The following is a 22,638-nucleotide window of genomic DNA, read 5'->3' on the forward strand; positions in this document are numbered from 1 at the left end:
TATTTTTTAATTTTAGCTTGGCTTTAAATTTTGAAATTAATGATTCCTGACTTGCATAATATATTTGGTAGCTATCTTTCACATTCATATGCTAATCAAATCAAACTAGGACTATAAGGTTACTTTTTAGATTAATGTAGACTACAAGCAACATTTAGCCTATACAACTTATGCATTAATGTGGCTTGCTGTTGACCATCATTATCACCTCTTCCTTCCCTAGTTAGGAACTTATGTTTACTAGTTTCTATTTTACAACTTAAATTTTTCATGTGCCCTGAGAACTTGGTATACAGTGTGCAGTACTTAACAATAGATTATAATAAACTAGAGTTATATTTTTAGCTTTATACTGTGTAAACACATAAAATGCCATTTGGATGAAAGTTGGACATGTCTTTGTTTCAAAAATTTCATTGTTTTATTTAACCCAGAAATAGTTTAAAGTACAAATTAATTCAACTTTTTGTAGCATTTAACTTTATTCCATTTAAAAATCATACATTAAGTGCAAAGAATGTTTAATGAGATAATTGGCTTTATAATAAAACACTACAGTAATGTATACATGTTTTAGTTGATGGATGAGTTTTTGAAATTATATATATATATATATATATATATATATATATATATATGCACTGTTTTCCCATCAAATTAAAACAATCTGCTTATATGGGTGCTAGTTCAATTTTGATGTTTCCACTTTGTATTTGTGCACTGAAATAACCATAGTTTGCTTTAAGAAAAAGACAGTTTGTAAGTATACTTTAAACATGTTTAAATGCAAACCATGAAATTTCTATGAACTCTTTTGTTCTTACTATGAAAGCCATACATTTACCCATTAGCTATATGGTTTTGTTTTTTTGCCACATTTCTGAATGCGAGCTAAACATTTGCATTTTGCAGAACTTTATTAAAATGATTACCTGAGAATAAATTTTGTAAATTTTCTAAAGTTAAATTTTCTGTGATTTATATGTCCAGCAGTCGGTATTTACATTGAAATTCAATGCCATTTTCAACACATTGAATTCCCAAATTAGTTACCTCAATCAAAAGGCCAGTTTTCAAAATAAACATCAGACATTTCCTTATAAAAGGGCACATTTATTCACTGGAATGGTTACCTTTAGGAAGGCAAGCTGAAAGAGTGTTTGAGTAATAAGAACATGCCTGACAATGGGACTTGGCATGGATAACTGTTAAACCATTCATCTCCTTCAGTTCTCTGTCATTTCTCTCTAAGTGTTTGCTCCCTGTGGATCTATACAGTGGGATAACAGAGTCACAGAAGTATTTTTAAGCACTCCAATTTCATACTGTAGGCTTGACGAACAGAATAAAATTTATTCCTCCAGCTGTTCAAGAATGAGGGCAAGGGGTATATAAAAAGGGAAATGAAGGCAAGACAGACTTAGATCTCCATAAATGTTGCAAACTTAATGTATTTTCACCTCTAGATCCTTTTCCTTACCTCCCAAATTTAATTCCATCAAAATGTCCTTATATTTTATCCTTGTTTCTAACCCATCATATTCCAGCCACCAAAGGTGTAGGATTCCACATAATGTAATGAATTTACATACACATACACACAAATCCAAGCTGAGCCTTTGGTGCCATGAAAAAAGAATTTAAACATATTAAAATGTAAAAGTAAATATATTATCTGAGGTATGGCTAGAAAAAAATTAAAAAGTGCAGCGAATAGGAAAAATGTAAAAGATTTCCACATTACAAATGAGCTACAAACACATTTATAATTCATAAACAGCATAAAATGATTCCTTATGTCTTTAATTAAAATAATAAAAGTAAGAAAATAATGCTCAATGCAGAGGTACTTTTAAGGAAACAAACAAAACAAAAAACAAAAGTTAACAAAATATTTTATCTGCATCAAAATATTCTTTGGAAACAAAAAATAAAAAATGTATCATGTATGTTCAGGTTGATCTGTAAAAGTCAGAAAAATACATAGCCCATGTTATTTAACTTTCCGAAAATACAAAGTTCTAAATATCCCTTAAGCACAAAGCAAAAGGCCTTATGTCTTGCTGAATTGAAGCAGTGTGCTCCCTGTATTAGTACAAAGAATTCCAGTTTTCTTCCTATCAAAATACGTTTTGTTTCGGTCACACTGAAACAAATGATGTGACTTCAACACAGTGTAAGTATAGCCAAAGCTGTGTCCGGAAATGTTTCTTCAGAACTCTGAAGACACCTATAGAATCTCCTGAGGGGAAAGAATGATTTCTCACAAGGCCAAGAGGAATATTATCCAAAGCGAAACTTGAGTCTATATTTCACTGTGTTGGGAGTTTTCCGAGGTGCAGAAAGGGGAACTTTTGGCTTGATAGGGCTAGGTGGCTTTTTTTTTTCAGGAACAGTAACCGTGAAAGAGAGTTCTGGCTGCTCCGAATGCTTGAATCTTGGCAGAAAATGGGTAGAGATGTGCTGGGGTTTCACCCGGGGGCTGCACCCTCGTTTGGCTTTTCCTCTTTTATTCAGGGCCACGTACCACTCCCGCCCTGTTTTTTCAGTTCTGTGTATTGCTGAGGCGTAAGTATTATAGCTGTTTTCTTGAAAACGCTCCCTGAACTTGCAGTCATCTGTGAACTTGGCCTACGGAGGAGAAAAAAACGGAAATTTAAGTTGTGGCAATCTTTTCAGCATGTAATAAAATATAAGATCTTGTAGAAAAAAAAAAGAATTTTGTTGATATCTGTTCCTTCTACTCCATTTCTTTTTATAAAGATATATTTGCTTCTTTTAAAGTTGCTTTAAAATTACTACTTTTGTATCTATATTTCTACTTCATTTATCTTTGTATCACATTTCTGTTCACTACCTACTTGGTGACATTAATATCAATGGATATAAAAAGAACCAGAACTCTTGATACATTTAAACCCCATTACTATTGTTAAAATACTTTGAAACGTATAGTCACAAATCTTTTAATATACTGTTTTTCTTCCTAACTCACCAAGAAAATAAATAGAACTATGCTATTAAGAAACAATTGCCTGGTAAAATATAAATTCCTGTTCAGAGAAATGGGGTCAAAATTATTCCTTCGAAACAAGCATGCATTTCTTCAATATTATCAGTGTGATTCATGCCGCTGAGAGAGAAGTAGCATACGACCCCCATTAATATTGCCCGTGTTGGAGTTGTTTAGGGAAAAAAAGTATCTTTACTCAGGCAATACAGGAAATTATATTTGACTCCAGGAAGAAAAAAAGTCATTGAAGTCACTAACAATACTTTGTCCAGATCTTACACACACACACACACACACACACACACACAAATCTGCCCTTGAAATACTTACGGAACAGTGGAAAGGCAGACAAGTAGACATCCGTCATGGTGCAGCTTGATAAATGGAATTATGACAGCGGTATGCAGAGGGTACAATGACAGCATAGAGGAAGGGCATCTAAGAGGGTGGAGGTGGCCAAGAAGAGGGCAGAAAAGTCTTCCTATAAAAGGTGACATTTGAGCTGAGTCTTCGAGTACAACTAGGCATTAGGGAGGCAGGCAAAATAGGAAAGGATTTTCAGGGAGAAGGAACAGTGTGTTCAAAGGTCAGCATGACACTTTCAAATACCTGTAAGTAGTTCAGCCTGACCTCTACTTAGGATGTATGTGAGAAGTAAGGAGACAAGCCTGCCAATGTAGGTCACCACCAGCTCTGAAAGGGCTTAGTTAGACATGTTGTGAAATCTGAAGGAATTTGTGCGAGAATGGGGGAAGAGTGCGAACTTGGAGTCAGACATTCAACCAAGAACCATTTCTGCCAATTAAGCTCTTAGCCTTAGCTTCCTTACCCATAAGCCGTACACCAATAGAGCTATTATAATAATCCAGATATTTTTCTTCGGAAGAATCTGTAGCTTTCATTGAACTTGAAAGAGTCCATAACCCCTAAAGAAATAAGAATTCCCATACTAGTTCAGTCTACTAGGTTTTATAATTTCAAGGAGTACTATTTACACAGAATTCCTGTGCTCAAGAATATAAAATATGTTGTCCCCTATATATAAAAGCACTAAAAGCTACAACTTATATGTCAAATCAAGAAGATTTATATGGGAATAAAATGGCCTTTTTCCCCTTGCTTTTTCTAATAACGCCAAACTTTCCTTTGGAATACTGATCATAACACTGAAATCTAAATATCTGAATATTGCAAGGCAATCTACATAGATCCACTGTTTAAGTCCACATGGAATTTTTGAGTAGTGCAAGGTACTGACAGTATTAGAAGTCAACCAATATAAGAGAATTTCCAACCGCACCTTAACTTTATGTATAATAGTTTACTGGAGTTACTTATATTTAAGTGTAGTTCAGTCAACAAAGTTCTATTTGGGGGTTACGGAGCCATATATGTAGATCTTCGACAAGTCAACTAGTGAATCTCTGGATATGATCTCAAGCAGGCTGAAGGCAGGTGTTTTTTGTTTCTTTCTTTGTTTTTTCTTTTTGCTTTTTCTAGAGACAGAGTCTCACTCTGTGGGCCAGGCTGGAGTGCAGTGGCACAATCTCTGCTCACTGCAACCTCTGTCTCCTGGGCTCAAGCAATTCTCCTGCCTCAGCCTCTCAAGTAGCTAGGATTACAGGCACACACCACCATGCCCGGCTAATCTTTGTATTTTTAATAGAGACAGGATTTCACCATGTTGGCCAGGCTGGTCTCAAACTCCTGACCTCAGATAATCCACCTGCCTTGGCCTCCCAAAGTGCTGGGATTATAGACATGCACCACCATGCCCAGCTGAAGGCAGGTATTTTAAAGAATCACCACCTAGGTATGGCATCCCTCTCACCCTGTCTTACAATACACCTAGCCAGCCCACGTTCAGTCCAGGACTGCTATGCTGACATCACTTTTGAAGATCAGACATTGACTATTCCTATTTTTTATTAGAAAGACTTGATTACAAATTCATTGTAGATTTTTCTACAGCTGCTGGGCTCTTAAAAGGTCTTTCCCATTTAATTAGATAACCCCAATATATTATTTTTAAATAAAAGCCATAGACATCTAGAATATATCTGCCTCTATAAAAGGAGAATTTTAGAAAGATGTGAAACATTTCATTTCAAAAAGTATCAGGTATGTTTACCTTGTCTCGGGTGTTTTTTTCTTAAAATGAAGTTGAATGGCATTTTTGAAAATGTTTAGTACATTATGCTTTGACCTAACTTCTACCTCTGTTTCACAAAAACAGCGGTGATTGCTTTAGTCAATTTTGAAAGAGTTAGGTTTTTAAAATGTACTACATTATTTAATATTTTACCCCAACAGTGTCCAAGAAAATAAAGAAAGAGCATGTCATTTCTTAACTGATGCAGATGACAGGCACACATAGGCATGCACAGGTATGTACAAACACACTCCACAGCATTTTTTTAAAAAAAATCTATATCATTTCCATTTTCGAGTCTTTCATTTGAGTGAAACCAACTGCCCCACCCCCTAAAATTATTTCATCTAAAATCTTTCTGTTTTCCTCCTCAAGATTCATATTCTAAAGTTCTTTCTCATGAGGAGCCCTTTAAGGAGATGGCTATTTGGATCTTAGATTTTTCAAAGGTCACCTAACTGTTACCCAGCGTAGAAATGTCTAGAGTTCTAAGGACCCACACACTACACACAGCCCCTCAGCCATCCAAATCCTACATTCTACATTAATATGGGAGTAAATGCAATCAGACTGATTTGGCTTTGTTAACTGACTTTTAATATATTAAATTAAAATTAATGCATTTTGTTTGAAAAATTCTTCCGGCTATAATAGAACACAGAATTATTTGAAACAAACATTTCAGTGAATTTATTCATCTTGAAGGATTGACTATTTCTGTTAACATTCCCGGTCATACTCAGATAAGATGATGACCCTAAGCAGTACATCTCTGCACACAATGTCATGCATGGACCATCTTTATAGCAAAGAGTCATAGGTCTTAGCTACAGGTAGAAAATACATACCTTTACCATTAGAAAATTTTGGATAATAAATTTTTCAGGCAGATTTTTATTTTTTAAATCTTCTTTTAAGAAATCCTTTAATAAAATATACACCTTTAAAATAATAGGAGCCACGTGCGGTGGGATTACGCATGTAATCCCAGCACTTTCAGAGGCCAAGGCAGGCAGATCACAATGTTAAGATATTCAGACCATCCTGGCCAATGTGGTGAAAACCTCATAAAAGAATAGAACTGTGTTTTTTTTTAGAAAAAAAAACAACAACTGAAGTTGACAAACATACTTTTTCTATAGTTAAGAGTATGAAGCAGAGAGGTGAATCAAAATTCAGATAAGCTGCTGAAATTGAGATTCCTTCATTTAGTTGTTTTACTGCCATCAGCCACTACAATGAAAGCAATTGTTTAAATATTTGTTTTTTTAAAAAATGCTATCTTTGTTTTATATTTATTTTTCACCAATTTATTCCACAGATGTTTATTGACTGTTTTTCATTTGCTAGGCACTGTGCTAGGTGCCACTTTTACAGTGGAAAACAATATTGGCATGGCCCTGCCCATGTTTCTGTTGACTTAAATTACATTAAAATCTCTTTCATTTCTCCTAGATCTGGCAAGAATAAAAACAAGTTACATTCAACAAGCCATAATTGCAAAACTAAAATGAAATGTTTATAATAGGCATTTTTTATAGTTTAGTATACTCCTAATTGCCAAAAAAAAAAAAAAAACACCCCAACTTAAATCGAACTTTTTTTTCTGGAATATTCAAATTATTACAAGGAGAGGAAACACACCACTATTAAGGGAAATAAGAAATTTCTGCTGGGCATGGTGGCCCACACCTGTAATCCCAGCACTTTGGGAGGCTGAGGTGAGAGAATCACTTGACGTCAAGAGTTTGAGACCACCCTGACCAATATGGTGAAACCTCATCTCTACTAAAAATACAAAATCAGCAGGTGTGGTGGTGCATGTCTGCAATCCCAGCTACTCGGGAGGGTGAGGCAGGAGAATCTCTTGAACTTGGGAGGCAGAGGTTGCAGTGAGCCAGAATCGTACCATTGCACTCCACCCTGGGTAACAAGAGCAAACCTCGTCTTAAAAAAAAAACAAAAAAACGAAAATAAACTTTTTTTACTAGAAGGAAACTGTCTTGGCTCTACTCATCTCTTCTCACAAGGAAGGATCCATTTTAAACAATGTATATTTTTTGAAAGGTCAAATTAAATTCCAAGAAAATACAACTCTGATTAACTACAATATTCCAGAAATGACTAATTCTGCCAAGTTGAAATTAAACAGAAGTTCAATTAAACCAAATAAATTGTTTCCAAAATGATATTTGAAAAAAAAACTCCCTAAATCTCTTCTTGTAGTTTTGTTCTTTAGTAAATATCACATTCTATGATGATTGAGCACCTTGTATAGTATGAATTAAAGCTGTGCAAATACCAACTCTCATGTGCAACTACAGAAGTAAATATGCAGTATATGAGATGCAGAAATAGGAGTGGCTTTCACAGACACCAGTGTAAACTTTGGAATTTGTGTGTATTTAATCAATTTTAATGATTTACTTCATTTTGTTTTCTTTGATTTGCTTCTTTCTCCTGAAAAACCTTATAAAGTTAAGGAAAAAATAGCTGAATCTAAATAATTAAAATGTTGTTATAGACTGTAATAGTATTAAGCAATAAGAAGGTTATCACAGACTATAATAAAAACAATTAAAGACTGAATTGCGCTCTAAACTAAGTTTCCTTGCCACATGCATCACTTCTAGTTCTCCTACCTCCTTCCTTTTAGTGCTGCTGGGTTCCCATCCCTTCCCTCCACCAATGGAGCTGCCTGGGATAGGTGCCCTGAGCTCAGGTCATTTTGTATACTTTTGCCCTGGTGCAGGGTAGCATGCACCCAGAGGGGCTGCCTTTTGCTCCTGATTATATAAGCTGTATGTGGGTTAGTTGCAGCCCTTCCATGCTATTTCCGACGTATGGCCATACATCCTGCTTGGTACTGGACATTCATTCCTTCTATATCTCAGTTCTTTATACTGAACAACCAATAAAATACACTAGTTGATTTTAATATTAGCCAACCCGAGATATTATCAACTACAGGATCTTTTTTCTTAATTTTATAATTTGTCTTAAAATTACTCAGAGAGCAGGCTCAAATGCAGTTCTCCAATCCCTATCTCCAGAGACTGTGTTTTTGTAAGTTTGAAGAGAGACTCTGGACTTAATGTATCATTAACCAGCATCTTATGTGATTTTGATGCAGGTGAAGTAAGGACCACACCAGGAGAAACAAGGTGTAACATGGCTTTTTTTCTGAGGCCCTTAATAACTCCATAAAGCTGGATTATTGGAGACTACTGTGTGTCAGGTCGTTTAAATACACAATTTAACTCACAGTAATTCCATGGCTGCTATTTGGATAGTACTCTCTGATTTTTCAGCTGGGGAAGTAAAGAAAATAATACATCAGCCGGGCACGGTGGCTCAAGCCTGTAATCCCAGCACTTTGGGAGGCCAAGGTGGGTGGATCACGAGGTCAATAGATTGAGACCATCCTGGTCAACATGGTGAAACCCCGTCTCTACTAAAAATACAAAAAATTAGCTGGGCATGGTGGTGCGTGCCTGTAATCCCAGCTACTCAGGAGGCTGAGGCAGAAGAATTGCCTGACCCCAGGAGGCAGAGGTTGCGGTGAACCGAGATCAAGCCATTGCACTCCAGCCTGGGTAACAAGAGCGAAACTGCGTCTCAAAAAAAAAAAAAAAAAAAAAGAAAGAAAGAAAGAAAGAAAATAACACATCTATCACCCTGCATTTATTAAGTGCCAGAATAGATCTGTGACTTAACTTCCATCTTCTGATTCCTAGACTAAAGCTCTTTCCATAACACTATGCAGACCAAAGCTATCTCCTAGGCTTTGCTTATATAGTCTTACTTGCTCTGAAGTTGTTTCCTGTTAAAATATTGATGAATAACAAGTGTCACTCTCCAAATCATCAAAGAAATATATTACTATCTCGCATTTTTGGCTAATATTGATTTCTGAATCTACAAGGCAATTCATCACACCCAGATTTCCTCAATAAAATAGATCTTCTAACCAGACTTCCATAGGGCAAACTTGAAGGGAAACTTGTATTTACTCCAAAGGCAGAGTCTGAACCCATTTTGTGCCTGAATAGCCAAACATTCAATTTTACTGTATATTGAAAGCCCTTAGAAGGCAATAAAAAATTCTATGCAAATGTCTTGGTCTAGCTCATGCATGGTCTTGACCAGCAGGGTGGAGTGCTTAGTAAGTTATTTTTTAATGATGAAAAGTATTGCTCAAGCCTCCATTTCTCCTTTCAGTAAACATGCTCAGCTTTAGGGCTGCCGACTACTCTTCACTCTGCCTGCAGTGCAGGAAGTCCAGTCCGGAGTCTCATCCCAGGCAAGCCAGCTGGCACCCTCTGAAACCAGGAAAGAAGGATGTTCTAGTCCTTGCTTAGGACTGATCAAGCACACATTCCATGTCTATTTCGTAAACTCTTCAATTAGCTTTCCTTCTAAACATGATCCCCTAAAACACTGAGAAACAAAAATAATTCCACCACATGCTTCTCACTGGATCTTTAAAATAAGCTAACGTTTTCCCGCAATAGGCAATGAGCTTTATGCATGCTTTAATGAAAATGCAAGAATACATGATAATCACCTTTTCCAAGATTTATATTTTATAGGGAAAAATGAAGATGGACGACATAGCCATGAAAAACAAATAACAAGATTATGACCATAGGAAATCCATGCCTCTTTAAGGGATTGAGCTTGGAAGTTTTGCTTTGAAATTAGGCTCCTTGGAAAAAGGAAAACCTGGTAGATAAGGGACAACTATAAGCACACAAAGCTTGGACCCAAGGAAGAAAAGATCAGTGATTAATTGGACTTGAGGCTGGTCTGAGTAATTTAATGGTCATAGCTGCCTGACCCCAAAATCAGAGATTTTGGATTGTCAGAAAGAGATTAAGGATTGTCAAACAGCCACCTGAGAGCAAATTCAAGAAAATCTGTTTAAACATTAAGTGTAGAACACTTTTCAGGCAGCACAATAAGTGTTATATATGTATTATCTTGTTTAAAACACTTGACTATCCCAATAGAGTGTTACTTTAATTTTCCTTCTTTAATAGTTGATAAAACCAAGGAATAGAAAGATGAAGTAAAATGACACAGTCAGGAAGTGGTGGAGTGGGATTCAGCTGGGACTATCTAACTATGTCTTTACCACCACACTCAAGGCCTTTTACTCCTAGTCTGGACCCACCTCAGATAAATCCAGAAAGGGATTTTCAGTAACAATGCCAACCTGAGGAGGGAGCAGGGACAGACAGACAGAGAAAGGCAGAAAGAGAAGAGAGCTCAGTCTCAGAAGATATCTTAGCATGGGAATGAACGTGTTGAGATAGAGCGTGCTGGCCACAGCTGTGGCACGGAGTAGCCCTTATGGCTCTTTGGAAAGCAATTATCTCCTTCTGCTCTTGATGATTCTTGATACATTTGGACAAGGAAAAGACCATACATCCTCATCCTTGAGAAGACTGCTGAAAAACGTGCACAACAAAATGCAATGCTCGCATTGCATATTTAGAATATACCAATAAAGGTTTGAAGGAGAGCTGCCTTTAAATCAGAGTCTTGAATGAGTCCATGAAGCCCCATACATTTAGATGTCTGAAGTTCAAGACATCTCTGATGGGATTAACAAATTTAGCACAAAAACGGAATTAGCATCAATGCTGTCTAAATCTGCTCTGGGCTGCCCTTTCAGTTTGCCATCTTTGTGTCTATGGACAGTAAAATATTTACTAAATAAAGATTCTGTCAGCAAAACAGATCTCTTTTCTGTTTCAAAAGTTTATATTGGGAGGGAGGGGTTCCCTATGCAACTCATCATTGACATAGAATAACCAACATTTGTAAAATTCCATGATGAGTTCTATAACAGACATATCTCTTCTTCTCTAGATTCTAAAATGAGGCACTGGAGACACAGGAGTAGATGGCGAATACGCCAATTCAAAAAAGTGATATGAATCAAAGAGAAAAGGAAGTACCTAGAATAGGAAAATTTGCAACTTTAACTACAAATCTCAAATTGCCTGTTCATTTGCCTATTAAGTAAAGTACTATAAATATTCTGATGATATGCCACAGTATTCATTTTTATATGTAATATGAAAATATTTTCATGCACATATTAATTCCTATAAATTAACAGATGAAAACAGTGTAATTGGTTCTAAATAAAACTTAATATCTTCTTTCAAGCTAACTTTTATCTACCAAGCATTATGGCATTTAAAGAGAAAGAGAAAATTTTAAGAGGATATAGTTCTTGTTCAATCACTTGTTAACTGTGTAACCTTGGGAAAATAATTTAACATATATGAGACTCTTTCATCACCTCATTATCTAATGAGATCATGTGAGTGAAAGAGCTTTTAGAGAACTATGAAAGTACATTATCTCTGCCTAGTAACTAATTTTTAATACTCTGATTATTACTACAAAAACTGAGTTGAATATCTATAAGTATCCATGAATATTTCTCAGTAGAGTGGGGGATTACATTTCCCAGAATTCTATTAATATTTTATATTTTTAGCTCACCTTTGCTTTGTAGATAGAACCCTAAAGCTACTCTTTAAGTGCCTCTGCAAAATTATTAATTTAAAGCAACTCACTAATTACAAATCTAATCCTAAAACTCTATGAGATTTTAACCTTTTTTGGGAAGGATGTAAAGTTTTAAATATCAGAACTGTTAACTAAAGCAAATAGTCATATTTAGAGTTACAAGAACAATTTCCCAACACATTTAACTAGAATCTGAAAACAGGAAAGAAACCAACTGGGCGTAAAACTGATAATTGCTAGCATTAATACTATTTCTAAATTCAGCGTCTTTAAAAAAATAAATCACATTATAATTTAATTAGGTTTTCAACTAGAGGAAAAGTGCTAATAAAAGCTCAGATAAGAGAAAGTGAGCTTGGATAATTGATTTAAAAAGAATCCACATAATCATAGGGCTTAATATTTTTATCTACAATTCAGCTCAAAGTCATCAGAATGACTTTTATATCAAAGAGCTTCAGTGAGTGACAAGAGCAAGACTTGCTTTGTACTGTTTGAAAGTCATTATTCTATGAAATAACTCTAGCCTGCCAAGATGAGAAAGAATAACAGATGCTGCTTTTGCATTATCTGCATTATTTCAACCAGCCATCTTTAGACATTTGGGTCAAATTTCTAGAAATTTGTTACTTGCATTTGACAGAGGAATCACGTATCTTAACCTCTTAGTTCGACCTTTCTAATTGGCTTCCATTTGTAATATGTTACTTTCTTTGGCAATTATCCTTAAGCTGTTCCAAGTGTAGACTATTTTTTGCATGTACTAGGGCATAAATCAGAATATTTTAAAAGTTAAGATTTTTACCCAAAACAAACCAGTAAGAGAAAGTTTCTTTACATGCATAGTGTATTATTATGATGGTTAGATTTTGACGGTGTTTTAATATTTTATAAACTTAAAGTAGACTGAGGAAAAGTTATTTTGTTCAGATGTGTGTAATCATTGTTTTCCATTCTGTATGTGAATTTTATATAATATTTTTTAAATAAAATTAAATGCCCTGAGAATGATACATTGGACTTTGGAAACTCAGGGGTAAAGGGGAAGTGGGTGGGGATAAAAGACTGCACATGGGGTACAGTACACACTACTCAGGTGATAGATGCACCAAATCTCAGAAATCACCACTAAAGAACTTGCTCATATAACCAAATACCACCTGCTCCTTAAAAGCCTATCGAAATAAAAAATAAATTAAAAAAATTAAATACCCTACTTTTTCACAGTGATGCAGAATTTTGTCCCTTAAATAAATGAAAAAAAATCTAAAAAATATCTTTATGAATACTATGTTATAGCTTGATAGAGTATAGTAACCAGCTCAAAAAATGAAATATGTAAATTGTTTAACAGTTCTTGCAATGGGTGATTTCAGAGTTTAACAAAGGATTTCTATTCATGTCATTAAACTGACATTTTAGTAGTTTATTATGTTCAGATTGTTACCCTATAATAATGGGCAATATTTATTGAGCACTTATAATACACCAAATAGTATTCTAAACACATTGCATGCATTATCTCATTGAATCCTCAAATAGCTATAGAAATTGCTCAAATTCTGTTTCTTCCAAAAGATATTAACAAATCACCTTTAGATGTTAAGAAAAGTAAAATTATAAAAGTTTTACATATTAAACCAAGTGGTATTCTCATTGAGTTTTTTGAAGATCTATAAAATAAAATTATAAATAGTAAGTTTCAATTGATAGCTATCAGAACTTTCTATAACTTTGAAAATTGAAAAAGTGATATTCCAATAATTCATTTAATACTAAAAGGAATAAGGATTAAAGGACTAACTTTAAAGAATAATTGCTTTCAAAATAGTTTAATGTGAAGAAAATGAGTATACCACAGAAAAAGCATAAAGCATCTTTAAATGTGGTGCATATATACTAATGCAAATAGAATCTATGAGTGGGAAAACTAAGCTGAACATACTTTATTATCTTTAATATGTTTTAATACTTCCCAGGTAACGGGAACTTGCATAACAAAGCAAATAAATAATTTGTAAATTGATTACAATATGTAAAACTGATCTAATTAAATTCTTGAGAATGCAAAATTAGTTTTTATAGTATTATTATTTTTGATGTGACAAAAATACAAGATAAAAATTCTTCAAATTAATCAAATAAAATTTATCTATGAAAGTCAGAGTCTTCTAATTATTGGTTTCTTCTTTCCCTACTTGTTAATATGAAAATATTTTACATTACTGAGACCCAATTTTTGGTATTATGAGTAGCTTGTAAAATTAATAACTTCATCTACTAAGCAAATGCACAATCACTATAAACTTATATGTTGTGAAATATATTATTGCCATAATATTTCTTCTTACATGGGCCACTTCTAAGAAATAAATGGATGGCTATCCCTTTGAGAATGCTGTTTCCAAATAAACCTATGCTTAAACTTTTTGTAGACTCTACAATATCTTTTCACACAAATTAAATATTTAAATGATTACTTCTAGAAGCACACAAAATTCTCTTGGTTAAATGTACATATAATTTTAAAAAAATTAAGTTCTTTGGGCAAATTGTCTCACCTACTAATTTGGAGAATTACTTTATTCTGTTTTACAAATGTGAAATCTTTATAGCACCTTTAACAAATATAAAGTGGTTCTACTTACACTTGCATGGAGTTTTCCTTTTTTTGACATCGCTAAAAATTTGTTGCTGAAAACTCCTCGTATTCCTACAATCCCCTGAGACACAGCAAATATTTCCAAAATACCTAGGATGACAGAAATCCCAAAATAAAACAGACTCTTCTTTATATTATTGTGAAGAATTAAATTTCTACATAGATTCTTTTCATTCTTTATTATTGTGATTTAAAAAAAGAACTCTGTATTTAACATCCTTATTTTTCATGACATTCACTATGTAAATATATAAGTCTAGGATTCAAGATAATTTCGAGATTTAAAATTTTAATTCTACCTCATCGTAATTTTTTGGACAAATAATTTGCTTTTAGTAAACAAGGAGCATAAGATTTTCTAAGATTTTAAAGGAACTGAGAAGACATTAAAAAAATTTTAATAATTTTCATCCATTGTTTCTTCATCAAAGATAATACACCACTTTGAATATTAAAGCACATAAATTCCGTGCTCAAGACTAGTATAACAATTTGAAAGCCTGTAAATAATACTTATTTACATTAAATAAATTTCCCTGCTCTAATCATCATGGTTTCAATGGTAGTAACAAATCAACATATACCATACTCAGTCTTTTAGTGACTACATTTAAAGACTACATATAAAATACCGAAAACATTATAAATAACTTGAAATTATTGGTTGAATTAAATGTTTAATAGATTATGCTTTGAGAAATCTTGCATTTTAAATCATTTCCTGGAAAAAATTTAGTGAGATAGTGTATTACATTATTGTTAATATTTTGTATTTTATAGTTAGCATTATGAAGTCAATGTCTCTCTGTCTCCTACAGTAATTTCAAAGCTCTCATCCACTGGATCAAGAGAATTATACACCACAGTTCATAGAGTATTTCAATAAGATAAAACTCATAGTCTGCATATAATTAGAAAGCCTGCTTATTTAATGCAAATGTATGTATGTTATATGAACATAAAAGAACATAATGTTTTTTTATTAGTTGTCATTTCAAAATTTTTAAAAAGAGGTTTTTAGTTCAATAGAGCTAAAAAGGGACTTGTTTTAGAAAGGAAAAAGGGAAGCCAGGCGCAGTAGCTCACACCTGTAATTTCAGCACTTTGGGAGTCTGAGGCTGAAGGATTGCCTGATGCCAGGAGTTCAAGACCATCTGGTCAAAATAGTGACACCTCGTCTCTAGTTTTAAAAAGGAAAGGAAGGAAGGAAGAAAAGAAGGAAATGAAGGGGGAAAGGAGAAAAAAACATCTCAATACTTCGATCTATAATATTCTGAGCATATATACAAATTTGGATATCTCAATAGGACTCTGCCAAAAAGAGAAATTCATCATATTTTCTTGAAATAGAGGTTTCTCCCTACAGTATTTGAGGTACATATAAAACTATTCTGCTTACCAAAAACAAAAAATTATTTTATAGATATATGTGAGCAACTTGATTGAGCACTTATATTATGCAATGTGAGTTAACATCTATAATTGTAACAAGGATTGCTGTTTATTTATTCAACTTGGTTTCTTTAAAAACTTGATCAGAAAATTTATGTGAAAAAGAGGATAACTGAACAACTTAAAAAAAAAATGTTTTTAGCCCATAGTAAATAAAACATACCTTAGGGAAACTGCAGGTACCAGTTCATTAATAGATGTTTCTTTAAATTGAAAAACAAAAACTAAAAACTATTGAAAACTACTTTTGCTTTTAGGAGTAAACGGCTAAAAAACAAACAAACAAAAAACACTACTGTCTTATAAATCCTTTCCTTCAAAATGTTTTTCAAATGCTATTTATAATAGAATTTACTATGAACATTATTTGAGTCTGATACACACCCAAAGGTTTAGAAGCATTGTCATTTTATCAAATATTAACAAAGCATACCAAGTGCTTTGTAAAGTTAAATACTCTACACAGATGTAATATGTTATAGTAATATTACTAAAAAGTGACTAGAATGCTGATAAAAAGTTAAATTTCTATCAGAATTACAGGATGATACTGAGAATAGCATCAGTGCTTTTAGATATTTGGGAGATGGGGAAATTACTGTAAATATTTATGTAAACATGTGCATTCAAAAATGAGAAAGAAAGTGAGAAATTATATATGTGTGAAATGATAGATACAAAAGGGACAACATGGAGTTGATAGAGGAGAGATTTGGTTGTATATTTCCTCCAAGTTACTCATGGTGCTAGATTGTCAGAGGCTTTTAATTCCATTACCTCAAAATTTATCTGGTTTTGAACATGAGATATATTGTATCTTAATGAAAAATATATAGTAGAATAAAATATAAAAGTCTCATAAGTGTATGTGTTTGTATGCTAACTTTGAAGATGTTGAGATAAAAAGGCTTTATACATATTTGTTTTAATAGAAATACTACTTTGCTTAAATAAATAGTTTCTGATAACTAACTTATTCTCTTTTTAAAGAAAGACCCACTTAGAATCATTTAACTTGTATTTCAATACAGTGTACATTTTGCTTGTATGTATTATGTATAATTTGCATGTAATGAATTTTAAATATGGGGAAGATGAAATAATATATGTGAAAGTGTTATTATTTTATTACATATTGCATAGTTTCTTCTTAATTTTTCCAGGATAAAAATGATATATTTCCTGAGAATTAAATGGTTTTATAACTTTAAGAAAATTATCTTTAACTGATAGCTTAAAAATACACTTTACTATTATTATGACCTAATATTAAGAACACTGTTATGATCATAATTTCCAAAGTAATGTCAGCAGTGATTTCTCAATGTCTGGTTTTTTAAACACTGGAACAGATTCAACAAGTCACACAATTCAGTTTCCTGCCCTCCTCCCCAAGACACCACAGGCCTATTTATTTTACTATGACAAATCTCAGCAACTCATTTAGGAATTCTACACAATTTTTTAAACCCATGTACATTAAATCACACATATACAAATTTCAGAAAACATTTCTTTGTCACTGATTTTTTTTTATTTTCAGTAATTTTCTTTGGTAAATTCCTTTATCATTGGGAGTCAGATATATTAAATTTGATGGAAACTTATCAATTCTCCTTATGAATGCCAAGACAGTATCTCTAAGCAAAATTGTGGAAGGCCAAGCTTGTCTCATAGATGGTAGATAGTCAATGACTGTTTGCTAAATGTGACTGTCTTCTTTGATTCTTTCACTACCTCTCTTTTCTCTCATCAGGACACCCCACATATACACAAGTATGGACAGGTGTCTTAGTACTCTCCTGATACTGCGGCCTTCTCCTGCTTTAGAAGCCACGGGTGGAGGAGGCTCAGTGTGAATTAATTCACATTAAAGTAAGTGCTGGTGACCCTGTCTTTTTTTCATAAGGTGTTCCCATTTAAGAGGGTCAAAAGCAGAGGAGAATGCTTAATAGAAGAAATTATTCTCTCTTTGTGGGATTTCAGCATTGGCACCTAGGCTGAAGAAGGCAAGAATTTCTTGGTGTCGCTCAGCTTGTACACACAGTCTATTTCACTTATGCATTATGAAGTAAGCTTACTTCTGAAAAAAAAATTTCTAGATTTTTTACTTAGTCTTCTGCAGATGTTTTAATATAATAGGGCTCTATTGATAGCGGTTGGTATAATTATACAAATTTTTCCTTTTTCTCTCTGTTATGAGTAAAATATAGAAAAGCATAGATATCCCATGTATTCAGAAGCTTTCAACAACCCATCTGAAAATCCCCAGAGAAAAATATTTTAAAAACTGGAGTTTCTCTACTTGCATCCACAAAGTAACAGATATGCTGTGCCAAGTTATCAAATCTGAATCTTGAAATATTCAGTTTAGCAGCCTTCACTGATCAAATTAGTAACAGAAATTTTCCACTTAACTTTTTTCTACATAGTAGATACAGATTCTGATTTATTTAGGCTTGGGGGACTGTCTAATGATTCCACATGACACCAAAATTGGTAGTGAATTTAGATTTTTTAAAAAAGCAGTAACATTGGCGATTCTATTAGCCAAAATATGTGCTTGGAATTTTCATATTTCATGTAATTTCGTTGAGTTTGTGTAGCCACAGCCTTAAACTTTTCTTCCCTAAGTTGACAATTACTTGATTACCTATTATTCAGTGGCCCAAGATAAGTAAACAGAAGCACTGTATTGAAACTAAACTTGAAGACATACAAATTGAAGCAAACGCTTTGTTTCCATGCAATAGTTGGGTCATCTATCTTGTTTTGTTCATCTTTCTTCATCTTTCCACATGTTTCCTCATAATAAGGATTTATATACAATGAGCTTGATTTCATTTACTGTCTTCAGAACATGGGATAACTATTGTATAAGAGAAGCTAAGAATATATTAATTGGTTCATGTAAACTAAACAAATTATGTTTGAAAGTCCATGGCCAGAATGTACTTCTGATGGCGAAACCAGAAAATATTTGCAATTTGCAAAAATATATATTAAAAAGTTTACTGTCAAATACTAGTTGTGAAACACATGTGTATCTGTCTATCAGACAAATACTACAGAATGTTATTAGGTTTAAAATAACTTGTTAGAATGAAGTTTCATGGCAAAGATTTGACTTTTCTGAAGCATCAGGCTTGTAGCAAAAGGAATATGTTTTCTATCATTGCTACCTCACAGACAGTAGAATTAGATGATGAGATCAAACTGATGTATCCTCTGTGGATACATCTTGATCCAGCCCTCTCAGCCTCTCTTGTGAGATTTAAGCACACTTCCTCACATACTCTAAGAAAGGTCATGGCCAACACCCTAGTTTACAGGACTGTCAGGAAACATCAAGTGCTGCATTCAGAGAGGCAAATGACCAATTGTAATTAGCAAGCTTCTGTTTCTCTTTTACAGCTAGGTAATGGCAGAGATCCATGTTAAATTCCCAAATTACATGCAAATTCTTCATTGATCAATGGCAGTAAAAGTTTTATGAAGTAGTATTAGACACTCCAGACATCACAGAGCAGAAAATCACTATGATTTAAATATTTGTTATGCTTTCTTTTTTTGGGGGGGGAACTCTATGGAAGACAAACAAACAACACAAAAGTAACCAAAATATGCTTAATGAGATAGGTGTCTTGTATTGGATACATGAATGAATGAATCAATACGTGAATGAAAGCAAGTCATGTGAAAGGCACAGAAACTAAACTCTGAAAGGTTATTGTAAACAAGAAAAAATTAGGAAAAAGTCTAAATTAAGTTTTAGTTCCAGTACAGTTTTAGGAAATATCTCTGTTCTCTTGTAGATAGCTTTCAACATGGATTTTAAAAGAAAAATGTACATTCTACATATTGGGTAGTTGTAAATGTCTGGTTTGGCTGGACGTATCCTTTTTCATTTTCCTCCCTTTGCTTTTCTACAACATCCCCTGTAGCAAGGCCTACACTGTAAAACTATCTTTTTCTCTTAGTGTCTTCCTAGAGAAGATGGTGAATATCCTGGGAATGAGCCTTGCTTTCCGAGATCTCCATTACACCTAAACCCTCCCCAGAGGCATTCTCTGAGCTCCCTGGGCTCCAATCTGCCGCTTGTTGCCTGCTGGCTTGGGGTCTCCCTTGAGCTCACTGAAGTTATCCTCTGTTGCAGCTGATTCCTGGATAAATTACAGGAAAAACGAAAGAGAGAAAGTTTTCTTGTGAGAGAGAAGGAAAGGTTGACTGAAGGGGAGAATAAGCTGTGATCGCTAATGGAGTCAAGAGATGGTTGAGACAAAATGAGAAGGACGAATGGAAACAGACATTACTGGTTACTTCTCAAATCTCGGGAAATTCCCCTTCACCCCAATAGATTTTGAACTTCATTCATTCCCAAAATAAGCAGTTATTTGATGAATGAAATAAACACTAAAATATGGAAATAAGTTCCTCCTGGGAGCCTGAGGGAGGCCCTGGGACTCACTGGGACGCGCCGTCTCCGACTGGGCGCTCCAGTTTCCCTCACCACGTGCGCTGCAGGCTGCTGAATCAGCGCCACTAGATAGACTAGACAGGCGCAGGGGGCGGGCATAGACCTGTTCCTCTCTCAGCATGAACCATCAGGACTTCCACACGAGGCCCCCTTAACCCGCGGAAGGAGGCTTGCCAATCTACCACTTAACCCACTTGCCCAGCTCCGATCCCGCTCCGGAGACTGCTGGCTGCCAAAATTTCAGCCTGCCGGTGGCGTCCAGGCTCCTTTTGGAACCTGTGAAAGAAGGAGTCCAAAGACCCGCGGAGTCGTTGGTCTGAGATGGAGCAAGGTAGGTACATCTAGGAGCAACCAAGCTGACATTGAAAGACAGGTGACTATGCGCACTGCTGTCTCCTGGCTACATTTCCGCTCTCCCTGGTTACCTGACAGGCCCTGGCTGGGGCTCTGTCTGGCTGACCAACCCGCGCTGGAAGAGGGATCTGGCCCTACTGAGCAAAAGCCGCACAGAAATCCCTCTAGTCCTACACACAGTCCCAAATCGTCTCTGCTCCCAGATGCCCAGAGGCAGTAAAGGGAAACCAGAGGAGTGGCTGCGATGGTCTGGAAACACAGATGGGGTGGAAGGGAAGAGAAGATGAGAAAGGAGAACAGAGCGCGTGCTAAAAGAGAAAACTAAGAGGGAAAATGTACAACTTTGTTTATTAAAAGTCCTACAAAATTTACACCCAAACCAAATTTAACCTCTGTGTTTCTTCTAAATAAGAAACTTTCCCCCAACTGTTCTAGGGTACCAAAGGCTGGCAACTCTCCTAACAAGGTATAGTCATGGTATCAAGATACTAAACGTTTCCAAATCCAACTCTGGAGTTACTAATTACAATGTTTATCACGTCTCCCTCTCTAAACGTGTCCGGTTTTCCAGAGCACAGTCTTCTTCCAAGCAGAAATGTCTTTATGGTGTCCCCTAATTATCTATCTATCTATCATCTATTTATCTATCTATCTATCTATCTATCAATCAATCATCTATATTTTGTGTCTATATATACCTATGTGTATGCATCGTATACATAAACATATATACATATATGCATATACATATACAATATTAATTTGAGGTTTATGGTAGCAATTGGAAGAGGGAAGTATTTAAGATTTGATTCTTCTTTTTAAAAAACAACTTCAATTATGGATATGGAGAAGGGCTGCACTTTAATGCCTAATGAAAAATGCCAGGCTAGTTCATAAGGAGAAGGTAAACAAACTGAACGAGAAGGAATGAGATTTTTTTGTTCTCTCCCCTCATGGCTGGAGATTAGTCTTTGAGGCTAGGGCAAACTTGAAACAAGGTACCAGTCTGGACACCAGCCTCTAGGTAACATACACCTCAGAAATCGCCATTCCTCATGCCCAGGAGAGGGGTGCGTGTGCGCACACCATATAGATGCATCTCCACCCAAACTGCTCGGCTGTTTCTGAGTATCAGCTGGTCCCAATGACCCGGGCTCAGGAAGGTGCGCCGGTGGCCGGGGGAATACCTGCTGTCCCTCCGGAATCTTCCGCCGCCCGCCTAGGACAGGGTTTGTAGGAGAGCGAGTAACTTACTTAACATATTGGCTTCGTGGGAGCCATTGACTTTGCCATCCGGGTAGATCTGCAGATGGAAACCGATGCCCACTCTGCAGTAGAGGCTGCCGGTCCGGCGCCCCGATGGGCTCCACTGGAAACTGCTCTGCTCCAAGCCACTTCCTTGGCTGCCCAGAGAAGCTGCGGGGGAGGAGGAGGCAGAAGAGGAAGACATAGCACTACTGCCGCTCTGTCTGCTGCTGGAGCCTCTAGGGTTCCTATCACTGGCAGCGGGTCCGGATTGCCCTTTGGGGGCAAGGCGCTTCTCCCCGTGAGCCCAAGCGCTGAGGATCAGGTGGCTGAAGAAGAGGAGGAGAAAGGAGGACAAGCTCATTCTTCCAGCCGCGGGGGTCCTAAGTGCATCTTGTAGGGCTGATTCTGGGCTCTGTAGCCCCTGTGCGGCTGCGTGCCTCTGGCGCTGCCCGCCTCGCCGCACCGGGTGGACATAGCCTCGGGGAAGAGAAGGGGAGAGGGGGAGAGAGAGGCCACCCGAGCGGATCTCCGCGCTGGCACCGGGATATTTATAACGCCAGTGATCTCACTGCTCCGTGCGCGCCTGCGAAGCTTCCCCTCACCCGCGGCTTTGTGTACTCACTGGCCGGTGCGGGGAGGGAGCCTCGCGGTCCCGGGGGCGGGGGGTGTGAAGGAGGGAGGAGATCCGGGCGAGTGAGTGGGAGGAGAAGATGGGCTGAGAGAAGCTGCGC

The 22,638-nt window shown here is 35.7% G+C and overlaps 1 protein-coding gene across 5 annotated transcripts; it reads right to left on the reverse strand.

Moving 5' to 3' along the window:
* Positions 1-398: 398 nt before the first annotated feature.
* FGF5 (fibroblast growth factor 5) lies at positions 399-22,429 on the reverse strand. Of its 5 annotated transcripts, XR_004740829.3 has the most exons (4): positions 21,914-22,429; positions 14,363-14,466; positions 3,344-3,494; positions 2,504-2,631 (listed from the first exon to the last, which is right to left on the reverse strand). XR_004740829.3 is itself a non-coding variant. In XM_002745674.7 (3 exons), exons 1-3 carry the CDS (start codon positions 22,266-22,268, stop codon positions 2,284-2,286), a joined length of 807 nt encoding a protein of 268 aa, XP_002745720.1. In that variant the 5' UTR covers positions 22,269-22,429; the 3' UTR covers positions 399-2,283. The 5 variants fall into 5 exon arrangements, 4 of the variants coding, with proteins under 4 accessions (XP_002745720.1, XP_054109199.1, XP_008991349.1 ...); XM_002745674.7 differs by lacking the exon at positions 3,344-3,494 and having other exon boundaries at positions 399-2,631; XM_054253224.2 differs by lacking the exon at positions 21,914-22,429 and having other exon boundaries at positions 399-2,631; positions 14,363-14,443.
* Between the last annotated feature and the right edge of the window lie 209 nt (positions 22,430-22,638).

Source organism: Callithrix jacchus, chromosome 3 (assembly GCF_049354715.1).
Source record: "Callithrix jacchus isolate 240 chromosome 3, calJac240_pri, whole genome shotgun sequence".
NCBI lineage: Eukaryota > Metazoa > Chordata > Mammalia > Primates > Cebidae > Callithrix > Callithrix jacchus.

Bases quoted from the DNA above. Each gene is read 5' to 3' on its own strand.
- FGF5 (XM_002745674.7), bottom strand. From the start codon at position 22,268: ATGAGCTTGTCCTCCTTTCTCCTCCTCTTCTTCAGCCACCTGATCCTC. The intron at 14,467-21,913 runs GTAAGTTACTCG...CTGTCATCCTAG, and splicing joins CCACGAAGCCAATATGTTAA to GTATTTTGGAAATATTTGCT. The intron at 2,632-14,362 runs GTAAGTAGAACC...TCTCCTCCGTAG, and splicing joins AAGGAAAACTCCATGCAAGT to GCCAAGTTCACAGATGACTG.